We start from the raw sequence: 18,818 nt of genomic DNA on the forward strand, positions 1-18,818 counted from the left end.
GGCTGTGCATGGCCATGGGCAGGTCGCTCCGTCTCGGGACCTCACTTCTGTCTCCTGTGAAAGAGGGTTTGTGCAGAATGGTCAGTGAGGTCTGTGCACCTTTTTGATCGTAGGGTGAGGAGGTGCCAGAGCAGAAGTTCCAGATGGAGGAGTGGGGGGGGGGTCCCCCATGAGTGTGTCCCCTTCCCTGGGGCTGGGCAGTTTCTCCGTCAGGGTGAGGCTTCTCTAGCAGACGGCCGCTGCGGGCTCCCAGCAGGATGACAGGCATCACGCCCAGAGCAGCCAGGGCTGGGCTGGGTGCTGGTCTGGAGTCCGCTGGCTCTGAGCCTCCATTAGACTTCCTCAGTTACAGCTAGGCGCCGGGGCCCAGTGAGGTAGAGCCCTGCTCCGGGGCAGGGCCAGGGCCAGGCTCGCTCACGCTCTCTCTCTCTAGCATCCTTCTGTCCAGTTTGATCCCACTAGCCACATGTGGCTACTAAAATTTAGATTTAAAGTAATTAAAATGAAGTAAAATGAAAATTTCAGTTACTCAGCAGCTACATGTGACTGGTGGCTACCATCAGTGCAGAATATAGAACATTTTCTTCACGACAGAAAGATCATAAAGGAAGAGTGTGTGATGGTGGGAGGTCTCGTTACACACACACACGCGCGCACACGTGTGCACTGTCCTCCTCAGGGAGCCCCGAGTGCCACCATCCCCGTCCCCCATTCCTTTCCATCCTGCTCAGCCCCACGGCGGGTGGCGATCTCAGGCACCCCTTCCCTCCCCTGGCTCCCTTCCTAGAGGAAAGGAGAGACCAGGCTCGCACCCCTGGCTCCCTGAGAGCACCCTGTGCACCTGGCGCAGCCACCTCCCTCCCAATCAGGCTGCCATTGCCCCCTTGGCACAGCACTCGTCCCAGGAGGACAGAGTTGGGGGATGCTAACATGGGGTAATTTGGGGGTGACAACGTGGGCCCCATGCTAAGACCCCTATCTCTCTGAAAGCCAGCCCAGGAAATGTCAGGTAGAACTCTGCCTCAGGGACCTGCACCCTGGGTCTGCCCTAAACAGATGGAGATGCAAAAGTGACCAACTGAGGCTGGGAATGAGATGGGGCTCCCCCAGGTGCCCATCCTATAAGCCAAGGCTTTGGGAACGGAGCAGGGGCTGGTAACGGGCAGGGAATGGGCTTGCAGTGACCATGCCCAGGGCCCATTTGTTTATCATTGTCAGCAGGTCCCACAGCTTAACAATCATACAGGTTTGAAAGGGACAGAAACCAGACATCAAAGCATCCAGACAGGTTGGCTGACCCATGGCACGTGGCTGTTCTGTTCTTTCTCGGCCATCAAACTGTTCAGATTCCATCCCACTTACACCCGCGAAACCTCTTGTTTGTCTTCACCAGTGGCCCTCAGGGGCCCCCAGAGTGAGGCCGCCTGCTCTCAGAGGATCAGGGTGTGGCGTGGCCTTGGGCCCGAAGCGGTGGCCCAGCAGCTGCACCCCGCCCTTCACAGCCCTCCGCCAGGAGCCCGGCTGGTTCGGGTCCGGCCCCTGCGGCCCGGAGGAGCCTCTGTGGAGCGGTGGCTCTGTCTGTTCCCAACACCTCCCCAAGCAGCCTAGGGTTCCCCACACACCTGGGGATTCCCTGGGACTTCCCAGCGAGACCTCGTGAGCGGTGTCTCCCTGAGAACCAGACTGGACACTCTAGAGCAGTGGTTCTCCACCTTCCTAATGCCGCGACCCTTTAATACAGTTCCTCATGTTGTGGTGACCCTCAATTTCATTGTTACAAATTGAACATAATTAAAGCACAGTGATTAACCACATTATATATATGTAATTATATATGTGTTTTCCGATGGTGTTAGGTGACCCCTGTGAAAGGGTCGTTCGACCCCCAAAGGGGTGGCGACCCACAGGTTGAGAACCGCTGCTCTAGAGCCTGGGCTGCAGGACAGGGCCCCGGTGAGGGGAGCTTTGCAATGTCCTGACGTCTGTCTCTTGCCTTGTGTCAGTAAGGAATGTTCTAGTAGATCTGGCCGAGAGGGCTCCCTGCCCTCTCCCTGCCCCATCAGGCTGACTGTGGGTCCTGTGAGTCAGAGACACCAGCACAGCCATTCCGCCACCACCAAGGTGTCCTGATGTTTCTTCCTCATGGTCTCTCTTTTCCACATGCTCACTGTGCCCACCTCCCCCACTTCCCACCTCCAGTCTCTCCTGTGATGTGCGTGGATCCTGCACCCTCCCGGCCCTTCTGACTCCATCCTAGTGAGACAATTCGAGGTAGCTAATGGACAGAAGCGGAAGACACCCAGGTCCGGAGAGCCACTAAGGTTCTTGTCTTGTGTGCTTCCACTCAAAACCACGTACTCCTTGCCCCACCGGGTTTGGCTCAATGGATAGAGGTCCCGGGTTCGATTCCGGTCAAGGGCACCCAGGTTGTGGGCTCGATCCCCATTGTGGGGCGTGCAGGAGGCAGCCAATCAATGACTCCCTCTCGTCATTGATGTTTCTATGTCTCCTCTCCCTTCCTCTCTGAAATCAATAAAAATATATTTTAAAAAAACAAACAAACACGTATCCCTTTGAGGAACCTACAGTCTAACCTTTACTGGGGTCCTCCTTCTCACCTGAATCGGCTCTCTCTATGAATCCCCATCTCATCTGTGGGTGCCCAGCAGCCCTCTCAGCGGAGCCCCACTTCACCTGTGCCAACCTTCCTGGGGCGCACAGTAGGTGTTAAGCAATGCCTGCCTCTGCCCACCTTTAGATTCTATGAACATAGTGAAATGCTCTGATAAAGAGGGCTCGATGCCTTTGGGGAATTAGTAGAGTAGGGAGTAGTTCTTTTCTAGGAAGATGGGGTGATGGCGGCCGGCCACTGCGCAACCGGCTCCTTGCTCCCAGGCCCAGGTGTCCCCCAGATGCCCCGCCCCGCCCCAGCCCCTTGGATCAATATGTGGGCTCGAATTATGATCCCGGTCAGTGGCTCCCTGCTTTCTCTCTTTTCCCCCTCTGGACTCTTAGTTTAATCTGTTAACTTCTGTTCTTATTTCACTTTGCAGACTATTTGCCGATCTCACAAGACATAATTTTTATCAACTAGCTCTTAAGAGAGGCATAACAAATTGGGGTTTGCTACCAATGCTAGAGAGAGGACCCAGTCCCGCCGGGGCCAGCCCAGCTGCTGTCAGTGCCCACTGAGCTCTCCTAGCTGCCTGTCTGAATGAATGCTCTTTTGCTCGTTTAATTCATGGAAAAGACTCGTGTCCTCATTGCTTCACACAGTTTTTTAAACGTATTTTATTCTCCAGTCCCTTCCCATTTTGCTTCCTGTATGCACTGTGAACGTCCTCCCCACCTCCCCCACCTGCCGCCTCCCCCAGAATGTAACCTGCCAGAGGGAACTTCTCACAAACTGTATAGAGCCCGGAGGGGGCGGGGGTGCCGCTGGGAATCCAGGTAGAAGGCATCGAATTACTTTAAATAATGACCAAACAGGCTCATTGGGCATTCATGGGGTGTTCCCTGAATACCAATGTGAGAAACTTAATCTGGAAGAAAAACTGTATTAGCAGGACCTGGTTGTCTGTCTTTGGGGCCAGTCCTTCAGTGGCTGCTGCCATGATAATTAGCAACCAGTCTTCCAGGAGGGACAGTGGAGTCCCCGGGGGCTGCCACATCGCAGACACTGTGGGCACCGATCCACACCGGGGCCTCCTTCCCCGCACCCCACCCTCACCCCCTGCCCTGCTGGCCCGCCGGGGAAGGAGTGGACAGGACTCCGGGGGTCCGTCCTGATCAGGCAGCACCCCTGATGGTCACCCCAGAAGGGCTATCTTTTCCCATGATCCTGGCCCCCCCTGCTCCCCATTTGAAACCCCCCACGCTCTTGGATTAATCAAGTACAGCTCAGGTGGACCCTCAAGAGTCGCCCCTTGGTTCACACTCACAGTTTGTGAGAATGGCCCGTGCGCTTCCATTGGGTGCGTTCGATGTGAGCAAATCCGTGTTCGAATGTCAGTGTCCCTGAGACCTGCCCATGCGGCTCTGCGCACCTCATTAAAGATGCTTCATGGAATCATTGGTCAGTTTCTTTTCTTTTCCCACTGGCTTTTTCATGAGTGCTAATTTTTTTTTTAATCTCCATGGCTTTTCCCCCTTTATTTTGTTCTGCTATGGATTGCTTTGCTTTGGTGAACTAGCCCTGATATGCTTGCCTTCCCAACATTTTAGCCATTGTGAATTTTCTTCATGCCTGCAAACGGCTCATCTGTGCTTCTCCCTAATGACGTGTCCCCTCCCCCCTCCCACCTCCACCCATAAACAACTGAGGTAGAAAAATAAATTGTTTACCACGGACATGCTGTGTGCTGCTGTCTCTTAGCCCGACAGTGTCCTGTTCTCGCTCCCGGGAAGGTGACCGCACTGAGTGACTGGGACCAGGGACAGCCCACTGCCGTTTCTGAAAGCATGGCCTCCCCCCGGCTGCCGCCTGTCCCCAGCCCCCCTGCTTCCTCGTGTCCCTGCTCTTGCTCAAGGTGGTCCTGTCCTTGAGCAGAGACCGCATCTGCATGCCAGCTGCACGGGGCGCCCCACGCCTCTTCCTCTGCCACCACTCCTGCCCTCGAGCGGGAGCGCCAGTGGGACATCCGAGCCCCTCACATCTGCGCACCAGGTGTGCGTGAGCTCATGCACGTGCGTGTGCACACCGGCCGGCATGCGGCCTGCACGTCGCTTGCTTTCCCAGCTCCCCTGCAGGAGGCGCCTGTGGTCCTGGGCATGAAGCTAGAAGACCTTGCTTTCGGGCCCCACTTAGGCACATTGTAACCACATCACCTTGAGCAGGTGACTTAGCTAAGCCCTGGGATAGTAGCGCCCAGTTAGTGAGGTGGTTACACGTAGATAGGATGATGTGGCAGGTGAACATGCCTTGAAGTGAGTAAATGCTCTGCAGTGGAAAGGTTAGAAACGGGCACTGACGGTGCTGCCATGTCACTGTCCGGCGTCGTTTTCCTTCCTCGTCACCCCGTGGAGGTGCCTGCTGGTGGGTCTGCTTCTCAGTGAAGAGAATAAACAGGATGTCAGGGTGAAGCCAGGGAGCTGCTGGGTCTGCTTGCCCACCTCACACCCACCCCCCCTCCCCCCCTTCCCTCTGCATTTACTGATCAGCAGACACTGGGGCACGTGCCAATTATCTGGACATGAGTAAGGCTCACTCCTTCAAGACACAGTCCAGCCGAGGGAGAGAGCCGGGGTCAGACCCACTGAGCACCACGGGACGGGTGCTCAGCTCAGGAGGGAACCTGTCTCTGCTGTGAGGGGACAGGGGTGGCTGCTGTCCAGCTGGGGGCAGTCAGGGGTCTTGCAGAGTTCAATGGATTCGCTAAGTGAAGAGGGGAAGGGGGTGTACCCCAGGCAGAGAAATGACACCCTTGGACACTGACTCCGTTTTAAGGAAGAAAATTCAAAAGTAAGAAAGAAAACACAAAGTGATAATGGCCTGAACAAAGTAAGAATTGTTTCTCTCTCCCGTGTGAGAGAAGCCTGGGTGCAGCTTCATGGTGTCAGGTCTTGGCCTCTCCTGTCTTCTTGTTCTCTCTTCTTCAGCATAAGACTCCAGCTCATAAGACGGCTGCGTGACTCCAGTCATTACATATTCACCCCAGAAGAGCACATGGCTCCCCCTTAATAATACGTTTTAGAAGTCACGTGTGACACTGCTTAGATCCCGTAGTCAGACCTCAGTCACATGGCCAATTCTGGCTGCAAGGGAACCTCAGAAAAGTCTGTATTCCAGGTAGCCGTGTACCCAGCTAGAAACGGGGCTCGGTCCTGTGGAAGGGGGGGATGGGCCGTAGGGGACACTCAGCAACCTCCACCACAAACCCGAGAGGAAGCACTGCTGGTCCCCTCAGAGTGCCCTCGTGGGGAACCCCCTTTGCTCCTGGCTGGGATCCAGGGTGGAGCCCCCTGGTGAGCGACGGCTGGTTGCTCACTAGCAGGCAAGCCCATCTAGAAATGCCGACACAGGGTGGCTGGCTTCCAGGTACGTTGCCGTGACCATGCGCCCATGCGCAGGGCACCCACAGCTGTGGGTCCCAGCACTTCAAACCACATGCTCCCTTGTAACGGAAGCTCCTCCTGACACAGCAGCCTGCACATCTGTTTCACCACAGCCCTCATCGGCACATCCCTTCCTCTCCAGGGATTACCCCTCCACAGATGGGGCGGAAACCAGGTTTTAAACCACAAGCTAGCTCCTCCCGAGGCCAGCCCGCTCCTCTGCCACCTGGCCCTGTGCACGTGGGGCTAATCCTCTCGTTTGAATATTAAAGGCGAGCTTAGTCCCGAAAGCCTATCCGCTACTTGAATAGATGGAAAAGCAAAAATCGGCAGCGCACCCCAAATCCTGCAGGGGTGGGGCCTGCCGCTGCCGCTCCCTCCACGTGGACAGTCAGGGCTGATGCTATTCCCAGATGGGAGCAGAGCGCAGGGCCTAATAGGCACTTACTGAACGTTTGCGGAAATGAATTGGCGCAATCGGAATGGACGGGAATTGCGTGTCTCACTTTCGATTAGCTTTCTGTGCCTCTGGAAGCTCCTCTGCATGAAGAGAGGGAAGCCTGCCTAACCCAGCTCTCCGCGCGGTGCTGAAGCCCGAACACTCTTCTCAGGCAGGGAGTCAGGGACCGAGTTCTTGCCTCTAGCTTGCTGGGGGAGTAAGGCCACCTCTGGGCCTCAGTTTCCCCCTCTGTCAAATGGGGCTATTGATCCTTGTCCTGTCCTCTTCCTTGCAGGTGACTGAGACTAGGGATGAGCTAATGCCTTGGAAAGGGTAGTGTCGTGTCCATGCCTGAGCAGAGGGCCCAGCCGGCTTGGTCAGGGGCAGCAGGGAGGTAGGCTGTGGACACGACTTCACCTGCCCTCTCTGTGGGCTGCATGGTGCTCACCAGATCCCAGCTACCCCGGCACTGCCCTCCTCACTTCCTTCACACCTTCCAGGTGCCCGTACCACCAGCTCACAAAGTCTCCAGTAAGCCTACCAGCAGGAGTGTAATCACCTTTCTTCCAACCCTTCAGTTTTCATTTCCATCAGCAAAAGCAAGTGAAAGGTCACAGCTTACAAAAACAACAAAGCATAAAGTGCTCAGTGTGGCATTATAGACGGGCAGCAGTGCCAGGCCTGAGGGCCGGGCAGCTTAAGCCCCACAAACAGCTACGGACAGACCAGAAAGCGGAGGTGTGGCCCCACTCCCTCCTCACCCCCAGGCTGGGAAGATGGGGAGGAGTCCTGCCCAGGGACCCTTTCCCTGTGTCCAGGTGAACTTGGATCCCCTTGCCCCAGGGACCCTATCCAACAGGGTCACTGCCTCTGCTCCGTGTTCCTTCAGTGGTGGTGGGGGTTGGGGTGGAGGGTTGAGCGCGCAGGAAAGGGTCATTAGGACCTGCCCCCAGCTGGGTTCTGATGTGTTCCCTTGTGGTCTGACTGGTGTGCAGAATGAGCACAGGGGAGGAGTCACAGGCTCTGCTTGGAAAGCTTTCAGGAACGGGCGACATCTGAATGGGGTTTTGAAGCACAAATAGAAGTTCGCCAGGCAGATGCTGAGGGAAAGGTATTCCATGTCAAGGGACCAGCAGACTTAAAGGCATGAATGCATTACATATCTCTCCTCTCCCCCCCCACCCCCCACCCTTTGCATTCCTGCCTTTGTGGCTTCTCTGGGCAGATACTGTCATGAGTGGGACGACTAGACAACAGATTTTAGCGTTAGGAAGCTGATGCCACTCCTTTCCAGACCCAGGGGCAAACACTCCGTGGGCCAGGAGTGCTGACCCCACCCTGCAGTAGGAAGCTGGTCCCTGTTGGGGCCTTGGTGAAGGCCACTGCGCCGACCCAGTGGGCTCGGGGCCTCTCCCCTTTGAGGTGGAGAGCCTCGCCCAGAAGCACTTACCACAGAGAAAGGAGAGCACAGCCCGCTCTCCCCCAGCATGGGCGCTGCTGCCCTCTCTGAGCCTGAGGCCAGCCCTGCGTGGTACCCGCGTAAGGCCCCTCTAGACTTCCTTCATCTGACCTCTGGTACTGGCCTTGCATGTGCTAGTATTCAGGTAAGGTCGGGAGTAGGAAGAGCACCTTCTTGCCCCGCCCCCTCGCATCTATTCTTCCGCGTCCACCCATCCACCCTTTACTCGTGGAGCACCTCGTCATTAAGCACCTGCTCTGCCGCAGGCCCCGCCCCAGCTGCTGGAAACATAGGGTGAGTCAGGCACCTGTCCGGCAGAGGAGCAAACAGGGCCCCACTTGGGTGGAAGGACCCACAGGGCTCCTCGGGCCAGGCCCTTGCTAGGAGCCCGGGGGCACATGTCAGGACAAGAGGGCCTCGGAGCTCACCAGTCCAGCTGCCAAGTGCAGGCACCAGGGCTCCAGGATCCATGTCCGCGCCTGTGCTCACCACGCCCCAGGGCCGTGGCAGCCCCAGCCAGGCCCTCCCTGAGCCCTGGGAGCCTCTTGCCTCCTGCCATCACATTACCCCACCAGACTTAGAGCTTGCACTGCAGATAAAACATACCCTTATCACTCACAAGCGAATTGTAAATGTTATCTATTAAAGCACTTTGGATGTGAAATGTCATGTAAATTAATAGGATTTTAGAATAGGAAGGCACCAAAGGGAGTTCTCAGCTCCGCTACTGTTATTACCTTGAGCAATAATAATAAAAATAGAAATAAAAGTTATCATTCCACTTACTAAGCCATTACCGAGTGCCAGACAACCGTGCTGAGCACCCAGCGCCGTCCTCTCACCGAATCTCACGGCACCCCGGCGAGGAGGCGTCATGAACCGGGTTTACAGAGGAGCCACGCGAGGCCGCTGCCCAGCTGCAGTCGTGGCAGATGGGACGCTGCAGGTGCCACGTGGGGGCAGGGGCCGGGTCTCGCCCGCTCTGGGCCTCAGGACTCTGGGGCAGCAGGCCCCCCATTTGGCTCCCTAGCACCTCCGAGTCGGAAGGGATCTGGGCAAGCGCACACCTTCCGTGCGGGGCCCTCATCCATGGTCTGCACCTGCCTCTTCTGGGAGTTTCCCTTTGTTTTCAAAGGATGCTCCCCGACTTCCTCTTCTGTGCTTCTAAGACCCCTTTCATCCAAACAGAGGCTCCCTGACAACAAAAGGTTACAAAACCTCGTGAAGCTTGTATAACAGTGTACCTTCCCTTCATCCCCATTTAAATGCCTAAAGAAATATATGTTATTTAAAAAGTAAGCCGGACAGCAGTTGCATTGAGAAATATTTGGGGCCGTTTCTGTGCCATCTCTCTGCTGTAGGTGCCAGCACCCTTGGGTGCTTGGCCCCAGAACCTCTCAGCTCCCTGAAGCAACAGGGAGGACCCAGGACCCTTCTCACTGGCCTCTCCGCCTCCCTCTCCAGAGCGACATTAGCCAGGCTCCAGCCGAGGGCCAGGCACTGGCAGCCCTCACTCCCCTGCACCCCTGCCCCCAGCGCGGCTCCCAGCTCCCTCCTCTGGCCGGGCTTCCGTGGGAACGGTGCTGTCGGTATCCTCGGTGAATGTCAGGCTTGCTTCTAAAACAGTGTGGAAATCAGATTTCTGTTTTGAATGCCAGGAACTCGAGGTTTTGTGGTGTGTTTTCCCCCCAAATAGACATGTTTGCTTCCCTCCATGCTAAATTATACAGTTTGATCATGTAAATGTGTAGCTTTGGTTATCAATTGCCCTTATTCACGCCCTCTATTCTGTTCTGAACCCTTGGGTTCTCTCACTCCAAAAATGTATCATATAACTTCTCCATTCTCACCCCTTTGCAGCCCATCCCACTGAGCCGCGCCAGCCAGGGCAGCCAGCCCACCCTCCTTGCAGGAAAAAGGAGGCGGTTACTCAGGGCCCGGAGAGGTGACACCCAAGTCACCCGGCGAGGCTGGGGCTGGAGCCAGGCTTTGAGGCCAAGCCCAGTGAGCCTTCTGTTACTCCACTGGAGGGACACAGCAGCTCCAGGCGACCGAGTCGGGTCTGACTGCTCTTAAGCAATGACAGCCTCCCCAAGGCGTGGGGCCTGCCCATGCCTGGAATCCCGCCATGCGTGCTTCATTCCTTTGTATCCAGGCATTTGCTTCTTTAATGCAAGGTTCCCGAATAGGAGGCACATACTACATTCCTAATGCCTAAGTTCCCAGGTAGGCAGCCTAGAGCACTGAGACCCCGAGAGTTTTTTCAGCAAAATATTTTTCCCCTTTCTGCCTGATTTATTGCTAAGAAATGGGAAGATCATACCAGGGTCGTGCCAGCCGCTTGGCCCAGTTGTTCTTAGAGCTGAACAGAAGCATGCACGTTCTCATTTGAGCTTTGGCAAGTGAGCCCCACTAAAATGACATCATGACGGTGGGACAGGATAAATGATGACACGCCACTGCCATCAGTAAGGAATTCAAGGCCCCTGTACGTTTGACCATCTGACCGCGTGGCCCAGCATGGAGAAGGTGGAACAGCGCTGCACGGGGGAGAATCCTGTCTTGAAGGCAAGGCAGATGGCTGGATAGAGGGTGACAGTGAGGCTGCAGGTGGATGGCGGGGAGCCGGGGGAGGGGCCGGGAGGACGCTGTGTGGTGGGGCCGTGGCCCTGTGCTGCTGAGAGCTGTGGGCTCGCTCACGGTAAGGGGCAGACTGGGTGGCCCTCCACTCCCAGCCCCTCCTCACACCTGTCACTCCGTTCAGCCCGTTTTGATGGAGATTACATTCCAGCCCTTAGCAATGTGATGCTCAGTCTCCAGCAGCCTTTATCTGAGATTAAGGATAATGCATTTCCCTGGATATGTTTTTTTCCTTTCCTCTTTCTCCTGGACTTTTCATCCAAAATGCGCTCAACTCCAGAAAATAGACCTTTGGTTAAGTCTCTTTATTGACTAAACTCCCCTCCCCCAGTCCTCCCTCCCCGCCCCCCACTCTTTCCCCCCACTTCCACCACCACCTTGTCACACTTCCAAGGAAACCTGCTTCCTGAGAGAATCCCTGGGCCTTGCTGCTCCCAGTGCCTTCCTCCTCCTCCCCTTCCTCCTCCTCCGCTTCCTCCTCCTCCTCCTCCTCCTCCTCCTCCTCCTCCTCCTCCAGTCCGTGCTCTCTGCCTGCAGGGACCTGGCGGGCTGAGAATTGGGACAGGGAGAAATAACCTGACTTCCTCCTTATTTTCCTTCAGCACATTCGCCAGCACCCACATCTTCAGAAACCTAGATCCTGCCCGGAAGAAATGGGGAGAGGCCTTGGTGGGGGAGCCCCTTCCTTGGTGCCCCACAGGGGGAGGGAGCAGCCTCCGGGCGGGCGCCTGTGGTCCTCACAGGAGCTGGGAGACCCAGTCCAGCCGCAGGGTCCACCGTGTGCGTACATTGACTTCACCTGGATCTTTCTTTTTCCCCCTTCAACAGCCCTATTACCATATTTAAATGCAAGTATGTTTCTTTTCATTGGCATTTGCAGTAGCTTAGCCTGACCTCCTTAGAGTAGCTCGTTCCGTTTGAACTTCTTTCCCCCCAGTAGTTCCGTGTAGCTAGGACGGTAGTCTTAGAGTTTAGTGGGCTTCTAGTTTTCTGTTTGGGGATGGCTCCTCTCTCCTCCTGTCCTCTCTGCTCCCTGCCCGTGGTGCATGTCTTCCCCTCAGTCCTGGGCAGATGCCTTATTGGGAGGCTCTGTGGCCAGCGCCCAGCAGCTCTGTGGGGCTGTGTGCTCCATGCTGCTGCCTCTGACACATCATTTAAAACCCGTCCCTGGGAATGCGTCTTGGAATCAGGCCTCCAGTGTCTGCTTGGATGGAGAGGCTGTTTGTGTCACGTGTGTGGGAGTATGTCTGTGTGTGTCCCAGTGCCCGGCTGTGTGCACATCGGGTGGCCAAGGGAAGCCCAGGGAGGAGGCTGGCCCACCGCTTCCCTCACCCGGACGTTCTGCCGCCACACTGGGTCACCTTGTCCTTTTGGTCCCGTTGCTGGGATAGCCTTGCTTCCTGGTGCAGTATTCGATAGCATAAGCCTCGTTCAAGAAGGTTCTAGAACACACTTGATCGAAACCCCCGGAGGCCCTGCAGTGCCGGCTAGATAAGAGCCAGATCTAAATCCCCACCACTCTGCCTCCGCGAGAGAGAGAGAGAGAGAGAGAGAGACAGACAGAGAGAGAGAGAGCGCCACAGGGCTCGCTCCGCATCTTTCCCGAGGCCCCACGCTCCCGCCCACCGCAGGCTTCATGCACACGCGGTTAGCAGACCCCCAGGATACCCGCCCCCCCCTTAGGCTCAGGGCAGCCATGCGGCTGACGTGACCAAGTCTGGCATTAAGATGGCCCAGCAAACCTGCAGAGCCTTCGGAAAACAGCTGGAGTTAAGCCATCTCCTGGCCAAGGTGCCTCTTCGTGTGCCTGTTCGTCCCCAGGGCCTCCTGCCTGTGGCTCAGGGCGGACGCTCCCTGCAGGCAGCCCAGCCATGCCTGGTCCTGCTCTGGCCAATCCTGGGAATGGCCAGGGGTCAGTGCCGAGGTGGCAGGGAGCTCGCCCCAGCTCTCCAGAGAAGGGCCTCCTCATCCTCCGGGATGCCTTTTAGAACCAGTTTCCGGGGTGACAGGTGTGTGAGCATCTGACACACCTGCAGCTGCTGTGCCTTCCAGAAGCCTGAGAAGCCACTGATCTGTGTCCCCCTAGAAGCTGGCCCGTCCTTTGTGTGGAGGGCGGGGGAGGGTGGCCTGGGAGACAGGGCTGCCCACAGCCCCTGCGAGGAACCCACCCACCCCCCCTGACTCCAGCGCCTCTCTCTCCGCCAGGCTTCCCAGCAGCGGCTTACGGACCAGTGGCAGCAGCAGCGGTGGCGGCGGCAAGAGGATCAGGTAGGAAGGTGTATGGGACAGGCGGCTCCCAGGCATGCCCCAGTGTGCAGGGGAAGGTAAAGGCCCTGTCGGATCTGTGTGGCTGCGGCTGTCCCCTACTCTCACCACAGCCCGGAGGGCGGGACAGGGAGGCTCGGGCCAGGCCCTGCCACCCAGGGCACCTCCCAGCCGGGGTCGGTCACGGGACTGCAAACCAAAGGTAGATGGTTATCCTGTCACTGCAAAAAGGAGAAATGAGTTGCTCTTCGGCTTTGGACAGCCCTTCACTGACAGCCGGCTTCCGGGCACCTGCGGTCATTCCCTCGGCTTTTGCTGGTTCGAAAGGCTCCTTTCCTCGGGTCTCTGACCCAGCCAGCGGTCTGGGTTGTCACGGGGGAGCTCGGCCTTGGAGCAGCCAGTCCACTCGGTCCTGCTGCCCCTGGCAGGTGGGCCTGCCCATCCGGCTAAAGGCCAGAGCTCCCAAAGGCCGAACTGGGGGCAGCCCTGACCTCAGCGAACGAGCTGCAATCCCTGAAGTCCCTGCTGCCTCCCAGACTCTTAGCAGAGACAAGAGAGCTCCTGGACTCCGGCTGCCAAGGGAAGCGGGGTTTTCTCGCCCAGGAGGTTGCCCCGGCCCTTTGGTCTCCAAAGCCAGCCTTTTAGGAGGTCTGGAACACCTCAAGGGAGGTGGGAGCATTTTCCCAGGGGCACCGTGGGCAAGTCCAGGCCCCAGGAGGGCCTTGGGTCCTCTCCCCAGATGCCCCAGATGCCCACTGCCTCCCAGCGAGGCTCCTGGCCTCCCCCGCCTCCCCCTTGGGCACCTAGAGTCCCTGCTCCTCCTAAACCGTGGTTTGCAGCTCCCCCCACACCCTGTGGACCGGGCTCCAGAGCATCCAGGGGGACGATTAGTTTGATGTTACAGGGCTCCCAGGCGGGCGGGGAGGGAGGTGCTGGTGAGGGGACCGGGAAATGGGGCATTAAAAGCCCAGAGGGCAAATGCCAAAAACCCAAACCTCTGTGACAAGACACTGGCACAGTGAGGCCCATTAGAAACCTCAGTCAAAATCCGTTCCATGCAAACTGGCACTGCCTCGAGCTACAAAGGATGCGCTCCTGTGAATCGCCCGCTGGGCATTTATGTGGAGGGGCCAGGGTGTTCTCGGGGCCGCAGAGGGCAGTTCGCCAGAGAGCTGGGCAGACTGGCCAGCAGGTGCGGAGAGCTGGGCGCCCTCCCTGAGCATCCGGCCGCCCTCGCGGCTCCAAAGGCCCCCCCTGGCCCTCTGACCAGCGTCCCTGGGCGCCCCCTGCCCTGGGGCGGGGGGCACAGCTGCCTCGAGTCCCCCTGTTCTGTTTGGATTTTTAACTTCAGTGCTTTAGGAGCGAGCCTCTGCCCTACCCGTGCCTGGTGGGGGGACGAGCAAAAGGAAACGAGACTTTTGAGTGTTGTTGGTTTTGTTTTCTCCGTTCAGTTTCTTTCTTATTATAACTTGGATTATGAAACTAAACTTTAACCCGAAATTAACCCTGCCTCTCTCCCCACCCCATCCTTCCCGACTTCATGGCAAGTTTAAAGGGCAGCATGGGGTTCTTTGTGAGTCTGAGTGGTCTCCCCGTGGTCTGGGCCCCCTGCCGCCACCCTCACCTCCCACAGACCCCGAGCCAGGCAGGAGTCCCACCCACCCTCTAACCCCTAACCCCCAGGTCAGAGCCATCTCCAACCACACCTTTTGTTTTTTCAGGATCAGTGGTGTTTTATTTGTAGCCATTTCCATCGGGAACGCAGTCTCCCACAGGCCATCCTAAGTCAGCCATGCTCATCGCTGCACTGTTAGTGAACTCTATTCAGGAGTGTGTGCCCCGACCACTGCCCCACACCAGCCTGGTAGAGCAGGAGTAAATCCTCAACTCCGAGGTGTCGCCCCCCAGAGTGCAGGCTCCACCAGGAAGCTACAGGCACCCCCACAGCGCTGCCTGGGGCTGGGGGCTGGGGCTGTGCCCAAGGGGCATGGCTAGCCTGTGCCCACCTAATCGAACACTCCCTGGTGGAGGGCACCTGCCCGTGTATAGACAGGGTGGCCCACCCCTACCCTTCCTTCGGCCCTGGAGCAGGGTTACAGGGTTGGGGAAGGAAGATCTCTGCCTTTCTTTCTTTCAGTGAATGTTGGCCTGTAAGGACCACCCCCTCCCTCTTCTAAAAATGATCTGAAGTCCGAACCTGGCAGGACAGCCCACGATGTACCTGTCTGTAGTGGCCCCTCGGTGGCACTTTGGCACAGGTGTGAGAGGGCCACACAGACTTGTTGGGGTCTGCACATCGGCCCAGCCAGCGGGGGCTCACTGAGGACTGATTGTCAGGTTCTCCCTTCACCCATGCCTGCAACCCTGCACCCCATCCCAGCTCCTCCCCAGAGGGTAGGGGTGCTCCCTCAGCCTCCTGAGCCAGCACCAGTGCCAGCAGCCTCGGCCATTGAGGGAGTCACAGTTCATCTGCATCCCCTTGAGAAGAAGCTGGTTCAGGGAGACGCTGTGGGGCACCGACCTGGAGCTTGGTGCCGTGCTGGACTGGCAGACGACTTAAAGCCAGGGCTCTCGGGCCTGGGGTAGGGGTCAGGCATCCCCTATGTTTGTCTTTCCTTTTTGTCTAGCCCCACAGTTTTGTTTGGGCCTTTTCTTTCATTAGGACAAAGGGGGAGGAGCTTCCTGAGGCGGAAGCACCTGCCGAGGCCATGGGGGTAGGAAGCAGCTTCCATTGGGCTCAGGTTGGCAACTGGAATCGGTCAGGGCTTCGGTGTCAGGGTAGGAGGTCCAGGGGGCCTTGAGCTCTGCGCCCACCTCAGCCAGCTCCTCTGGGCCAGCCTGCCCGCCTTTGCCTAATTCACCCAGGGCCTGAGGTGAGCGGGGCGCAGGTGACCCCACCAGGGGAGGTCCCTGCCGACTCCTAGATAACTTCACTATCAGTGGTCACTTTTCTTTTATCTTCACCCGGTGGTTTGAAATGTCATCTTTTCTTGTACTCAGTCAAGAGTTTGTTTGTTTATTTTGATCGTGTTCATTCAGTTCCAGTGGCCCCATCATGTCCCACCCAGACCTCAATCCTGTTTGCCAACAACTCCCCCCACGGGCGAGGGAAGTGGTTTGGATTGGCAGCTATTTCATTTCCGGGTGGCGTTACGGGTGGGTCCGTGGATCAATCTTAGAGCTTCGGAGCCCCCTCCTCTCCCCAGCCCACCTCCGGCCCCAGCCAGGACCCCTTACTGTACTTTATACTTGCCAGCTTTATTCCAATGTAGTAACATGAGCTCCTGACGGTGGTGAGTGTGAGAGTCACGTTTCTGTTGTCTTTTCTCTTGCTTGGTTGGGGCTGCGGTGAGAGTGTCTCTGAGGCATACTTTCCCGCCTCTCTTACACTAGGATCTGCACACCTCCTCTCAAACACTCTTCTGAGCACGCTCAGCGGGAAGGTTTGTCCACACCTATTAATCCTCTCTCAGTGTCCAGCTTCCTGTTAGTACCAGCTGGTTTGCATGTTTTTGCTTGTTCAGATGAAACAGTTCAAGAAACAAACTCATATCCAACTCTCGAGAAATGTCTTTTTTTTGTACTTTCGTTTTCGATTTTTTTTTTTTATTAGTTACGACTCCAAAACACCTGTTGTCCAGTAAAACATTTCACACCTCCCTGCCTGTTCTTAGAGTGTATGTATCTGTGGGACTGAACTAAATGCATGCATTGTAGTCGATGTCCTGGTAGCTGTAGCCGTAGTTGTAGAACATGCATTGTTGAGTTGATATTACAGGGTCTCTGACAGCGCGGCATGGCACGGCTGTCTGAAGGATAGCGTGGGGGGCCAGGAAGAGAAGGGGCTCCATATTTTCAATGTCGCCAAGGGGCTTGGATCCATGTTCTCGCCATCAGCCACCACCACCTCCCCTCACACTCCCTGCTCCCCCAGTCCAGAACTGGGTCACCACCCTCAGCTCTCGCCTTCCCAACCGAGGCCTCTGTCACGTGTCCAACTCTAGTGAGAGAGAACAGAACCAGATCAGAAGGAGTCTTCCAGTTCTTCCTCTTCTTGTCTTCCTCGTATGGTTCTTGAACACGGCAGATCTTTTCTTCCTTCTGAGGGGCTACCAGCAAGGCCCCTCCAAGCCCTCTGCTCCTTTGCCAGCTCACATCAGCCCTTCAAGGAGACAGGTCCGTGTGGCAGCCCTGCCGACGTGGTCTCCTCCCTGGGTGGAGGGAAGTGGCTGTGGTAGGGGCAGGAATCAAGATCTTCAGATCCTCAGTGTGAAGGCAGGGAATGCGTTTGCTCCTAGGGAAGGTCGGCATTGGTTCTCCCGGCGGGTGAAGGGGAAGGAGAGCCTTTAGATGAGCTCTCAGGGGTGGGGCGAGTGGGTGAGAGTGGACCATGCCAGCATGGAGAGTATTGGCACGGCAGCGGGGCGGGGGGGGGGGGGGGTTGCTGTAACTATCAGAGAGGAGGCCAGTTTTTCTCCATCTCCCCAGGAAGACTTCCCAGTCCTGCTGCCTTTGCCCTCAGCTCAGGGCCACGCGCAGTCATCTTTGGACACACCGCCTTCCCCTTATTTGTGACAACCAGTCATTGAGGAGCGCCGGAGGTCTCAGAGCCTTTGGAGTCCCCATCTGTGGTGGGAGACAGTAGCCCAGGAACTCACAGAGCCGTGAAGTCCCCAAGAGTGTGAAGTGACAGGGCCAAATGGGAGCTTCATGGAGAGAAGTAGGGCTGGGGAAGTCGGCAGAACAGTCGGGGGGCTAGGGAGGGTGTTGGGGGAGGGGCAGGGGTGAGCAGGCTAGTGGGCCCCAGAATGAGGGCCGAGGCCTGGGGAGGGAGATCTGGAATGTGCCATCCTTCTGGCTCCACCTGCATGGGTGTGGGTATGGCCGTGAGGGTGGGGCGTGGGCAGAGGGAAGGTCTAGAACTGTGGGCATCTGGGCTGCTGACGCTACAGATGGACCCAGGCTGAGGAGCAGGAGAAGAGAGTGGGGACAAAAGGAAATCTCCCCTGTTGCCCTAAATCCCAGGTCTGGCTCTGCTCAGAAAACGGCTTTGCTGTCCTGTGACTGAACATCCTAAGAGTCTCTGTTCCAGCAGCTAAAATGAGCAAAAGTAAAATTCAAATGGGGCGTAGAATAGTTTCACTTGAGCCATAAAAGAAAATGCTTTGGGGAAGAGAGCAGATCTGGCCAGGGAGGCCTGCCCATCCCACCGGCTCAGGATGTTCTGCGTGTCCCCAGTGAGGGGCGTGCACGGTGGTGTCCCACACACGCTCCTCCAGCTGCTGGAGGGATCCAGGAATTACTTGCATCGGTTGCGGCATGAGCTTTAGGGTTCCCAGGTGTTGCTTTCAGCACGCTCGCATTGAAGGTTTGCTCTGTGCCAAGCACCAAGGAGCATGCAGGCAGATAACGCTTCTTCCCTTCACTGGTCTGAGAATCCAGACCCTTCCCCTGGAAGCCCCTGCTTCCCCGGAGGCGTTGTTTCTGGCACCGTCAGCTTCCCTGGAAACGGGAAATGGATCAGTGTGCAGCCTTCATTTCTGAGGATGGCTTTCCTGCACCTCCCTCAGCAGGATCCAGTGTCCAGGAAGGGGGAGGGGGCTGTGAAACCATCTCCGCTTTCCCATCCAGCGTCCCTTGTGCTGGCAGCAAGCATTCTCTGGGGGCTGTGACCCCACGATGGCCCATGCGTGGGCAGGGTCCTGGGGACACCCTCTCGCTGGGATAGAACCACACCTGTGGCCGTGGAGTACAGCCAGCGCAGTAGCCCAGGGCGAGAGCCCATCTGGGACCCGCTGGGATCAGCCGCAGCAACCAGCCAGACTTACCTGAAAGACCTTCTGAACACGCATCTCCCATCCACTGCCTTCTGTCCCGGGGGTGGGCCCCTTGTTTTTCAGTGTGTCGTTACAGTCTTCGTTTCTGGAAGAGCCAGGGTTTTCCCCTTAAAGAGTCCAGCAT

At 57.0% G+C, this 18,818-nt stretch overlaps 1 protein-coding gene across 13 annotated transcripts in view; it reads left to right on the forward strand.

Annotated features, from left to right (window-relative positions):
• The window catches only part of MSI2 (musashi RNA binding protein 2), a 346,479-nt gene that overhangs the window by 304,657 nt on the left and 23,004 nt on the right, over positions 1-18,818 (forward strand). For 10 of the 13 annotated variants that reach the window (XM_023759582.1, XM_023759581.1, XM_006095600.3 and 7 more), the window contains one exon: positions 12,798-12,860. In XM_023759582.1, coding sequence (XP_023615350.1) covers positions 12,798-12,860 — 63 coding nt within the window. Of the gene's footprint in view, positions 1-2,199; positions 2,412-3,053; positions 4,070-12,797; positions 12,861-18,818 lie in introns of those variants that run through there. The other 3 variants (XM_014461657.2, XM_006095602.3, XM_014461655.2) reach the window with 2 other exon arrangements.

Source organism: Myotis lucifugus, unplaced genomic scaffold (genome assembly GCF_000147115.1).
Source record: "Myotis lucifugus unplaced genomic scaffold, Myoluc2.0 scaffold_158, whole genome shotgun sequence".
NCBI classification, from domain to species: Eukaryota; Metazoa; Chordata; class Mammalia; order Chiroptera; family Vespertilionidae; genus Myotis; species Myotis lucifugus.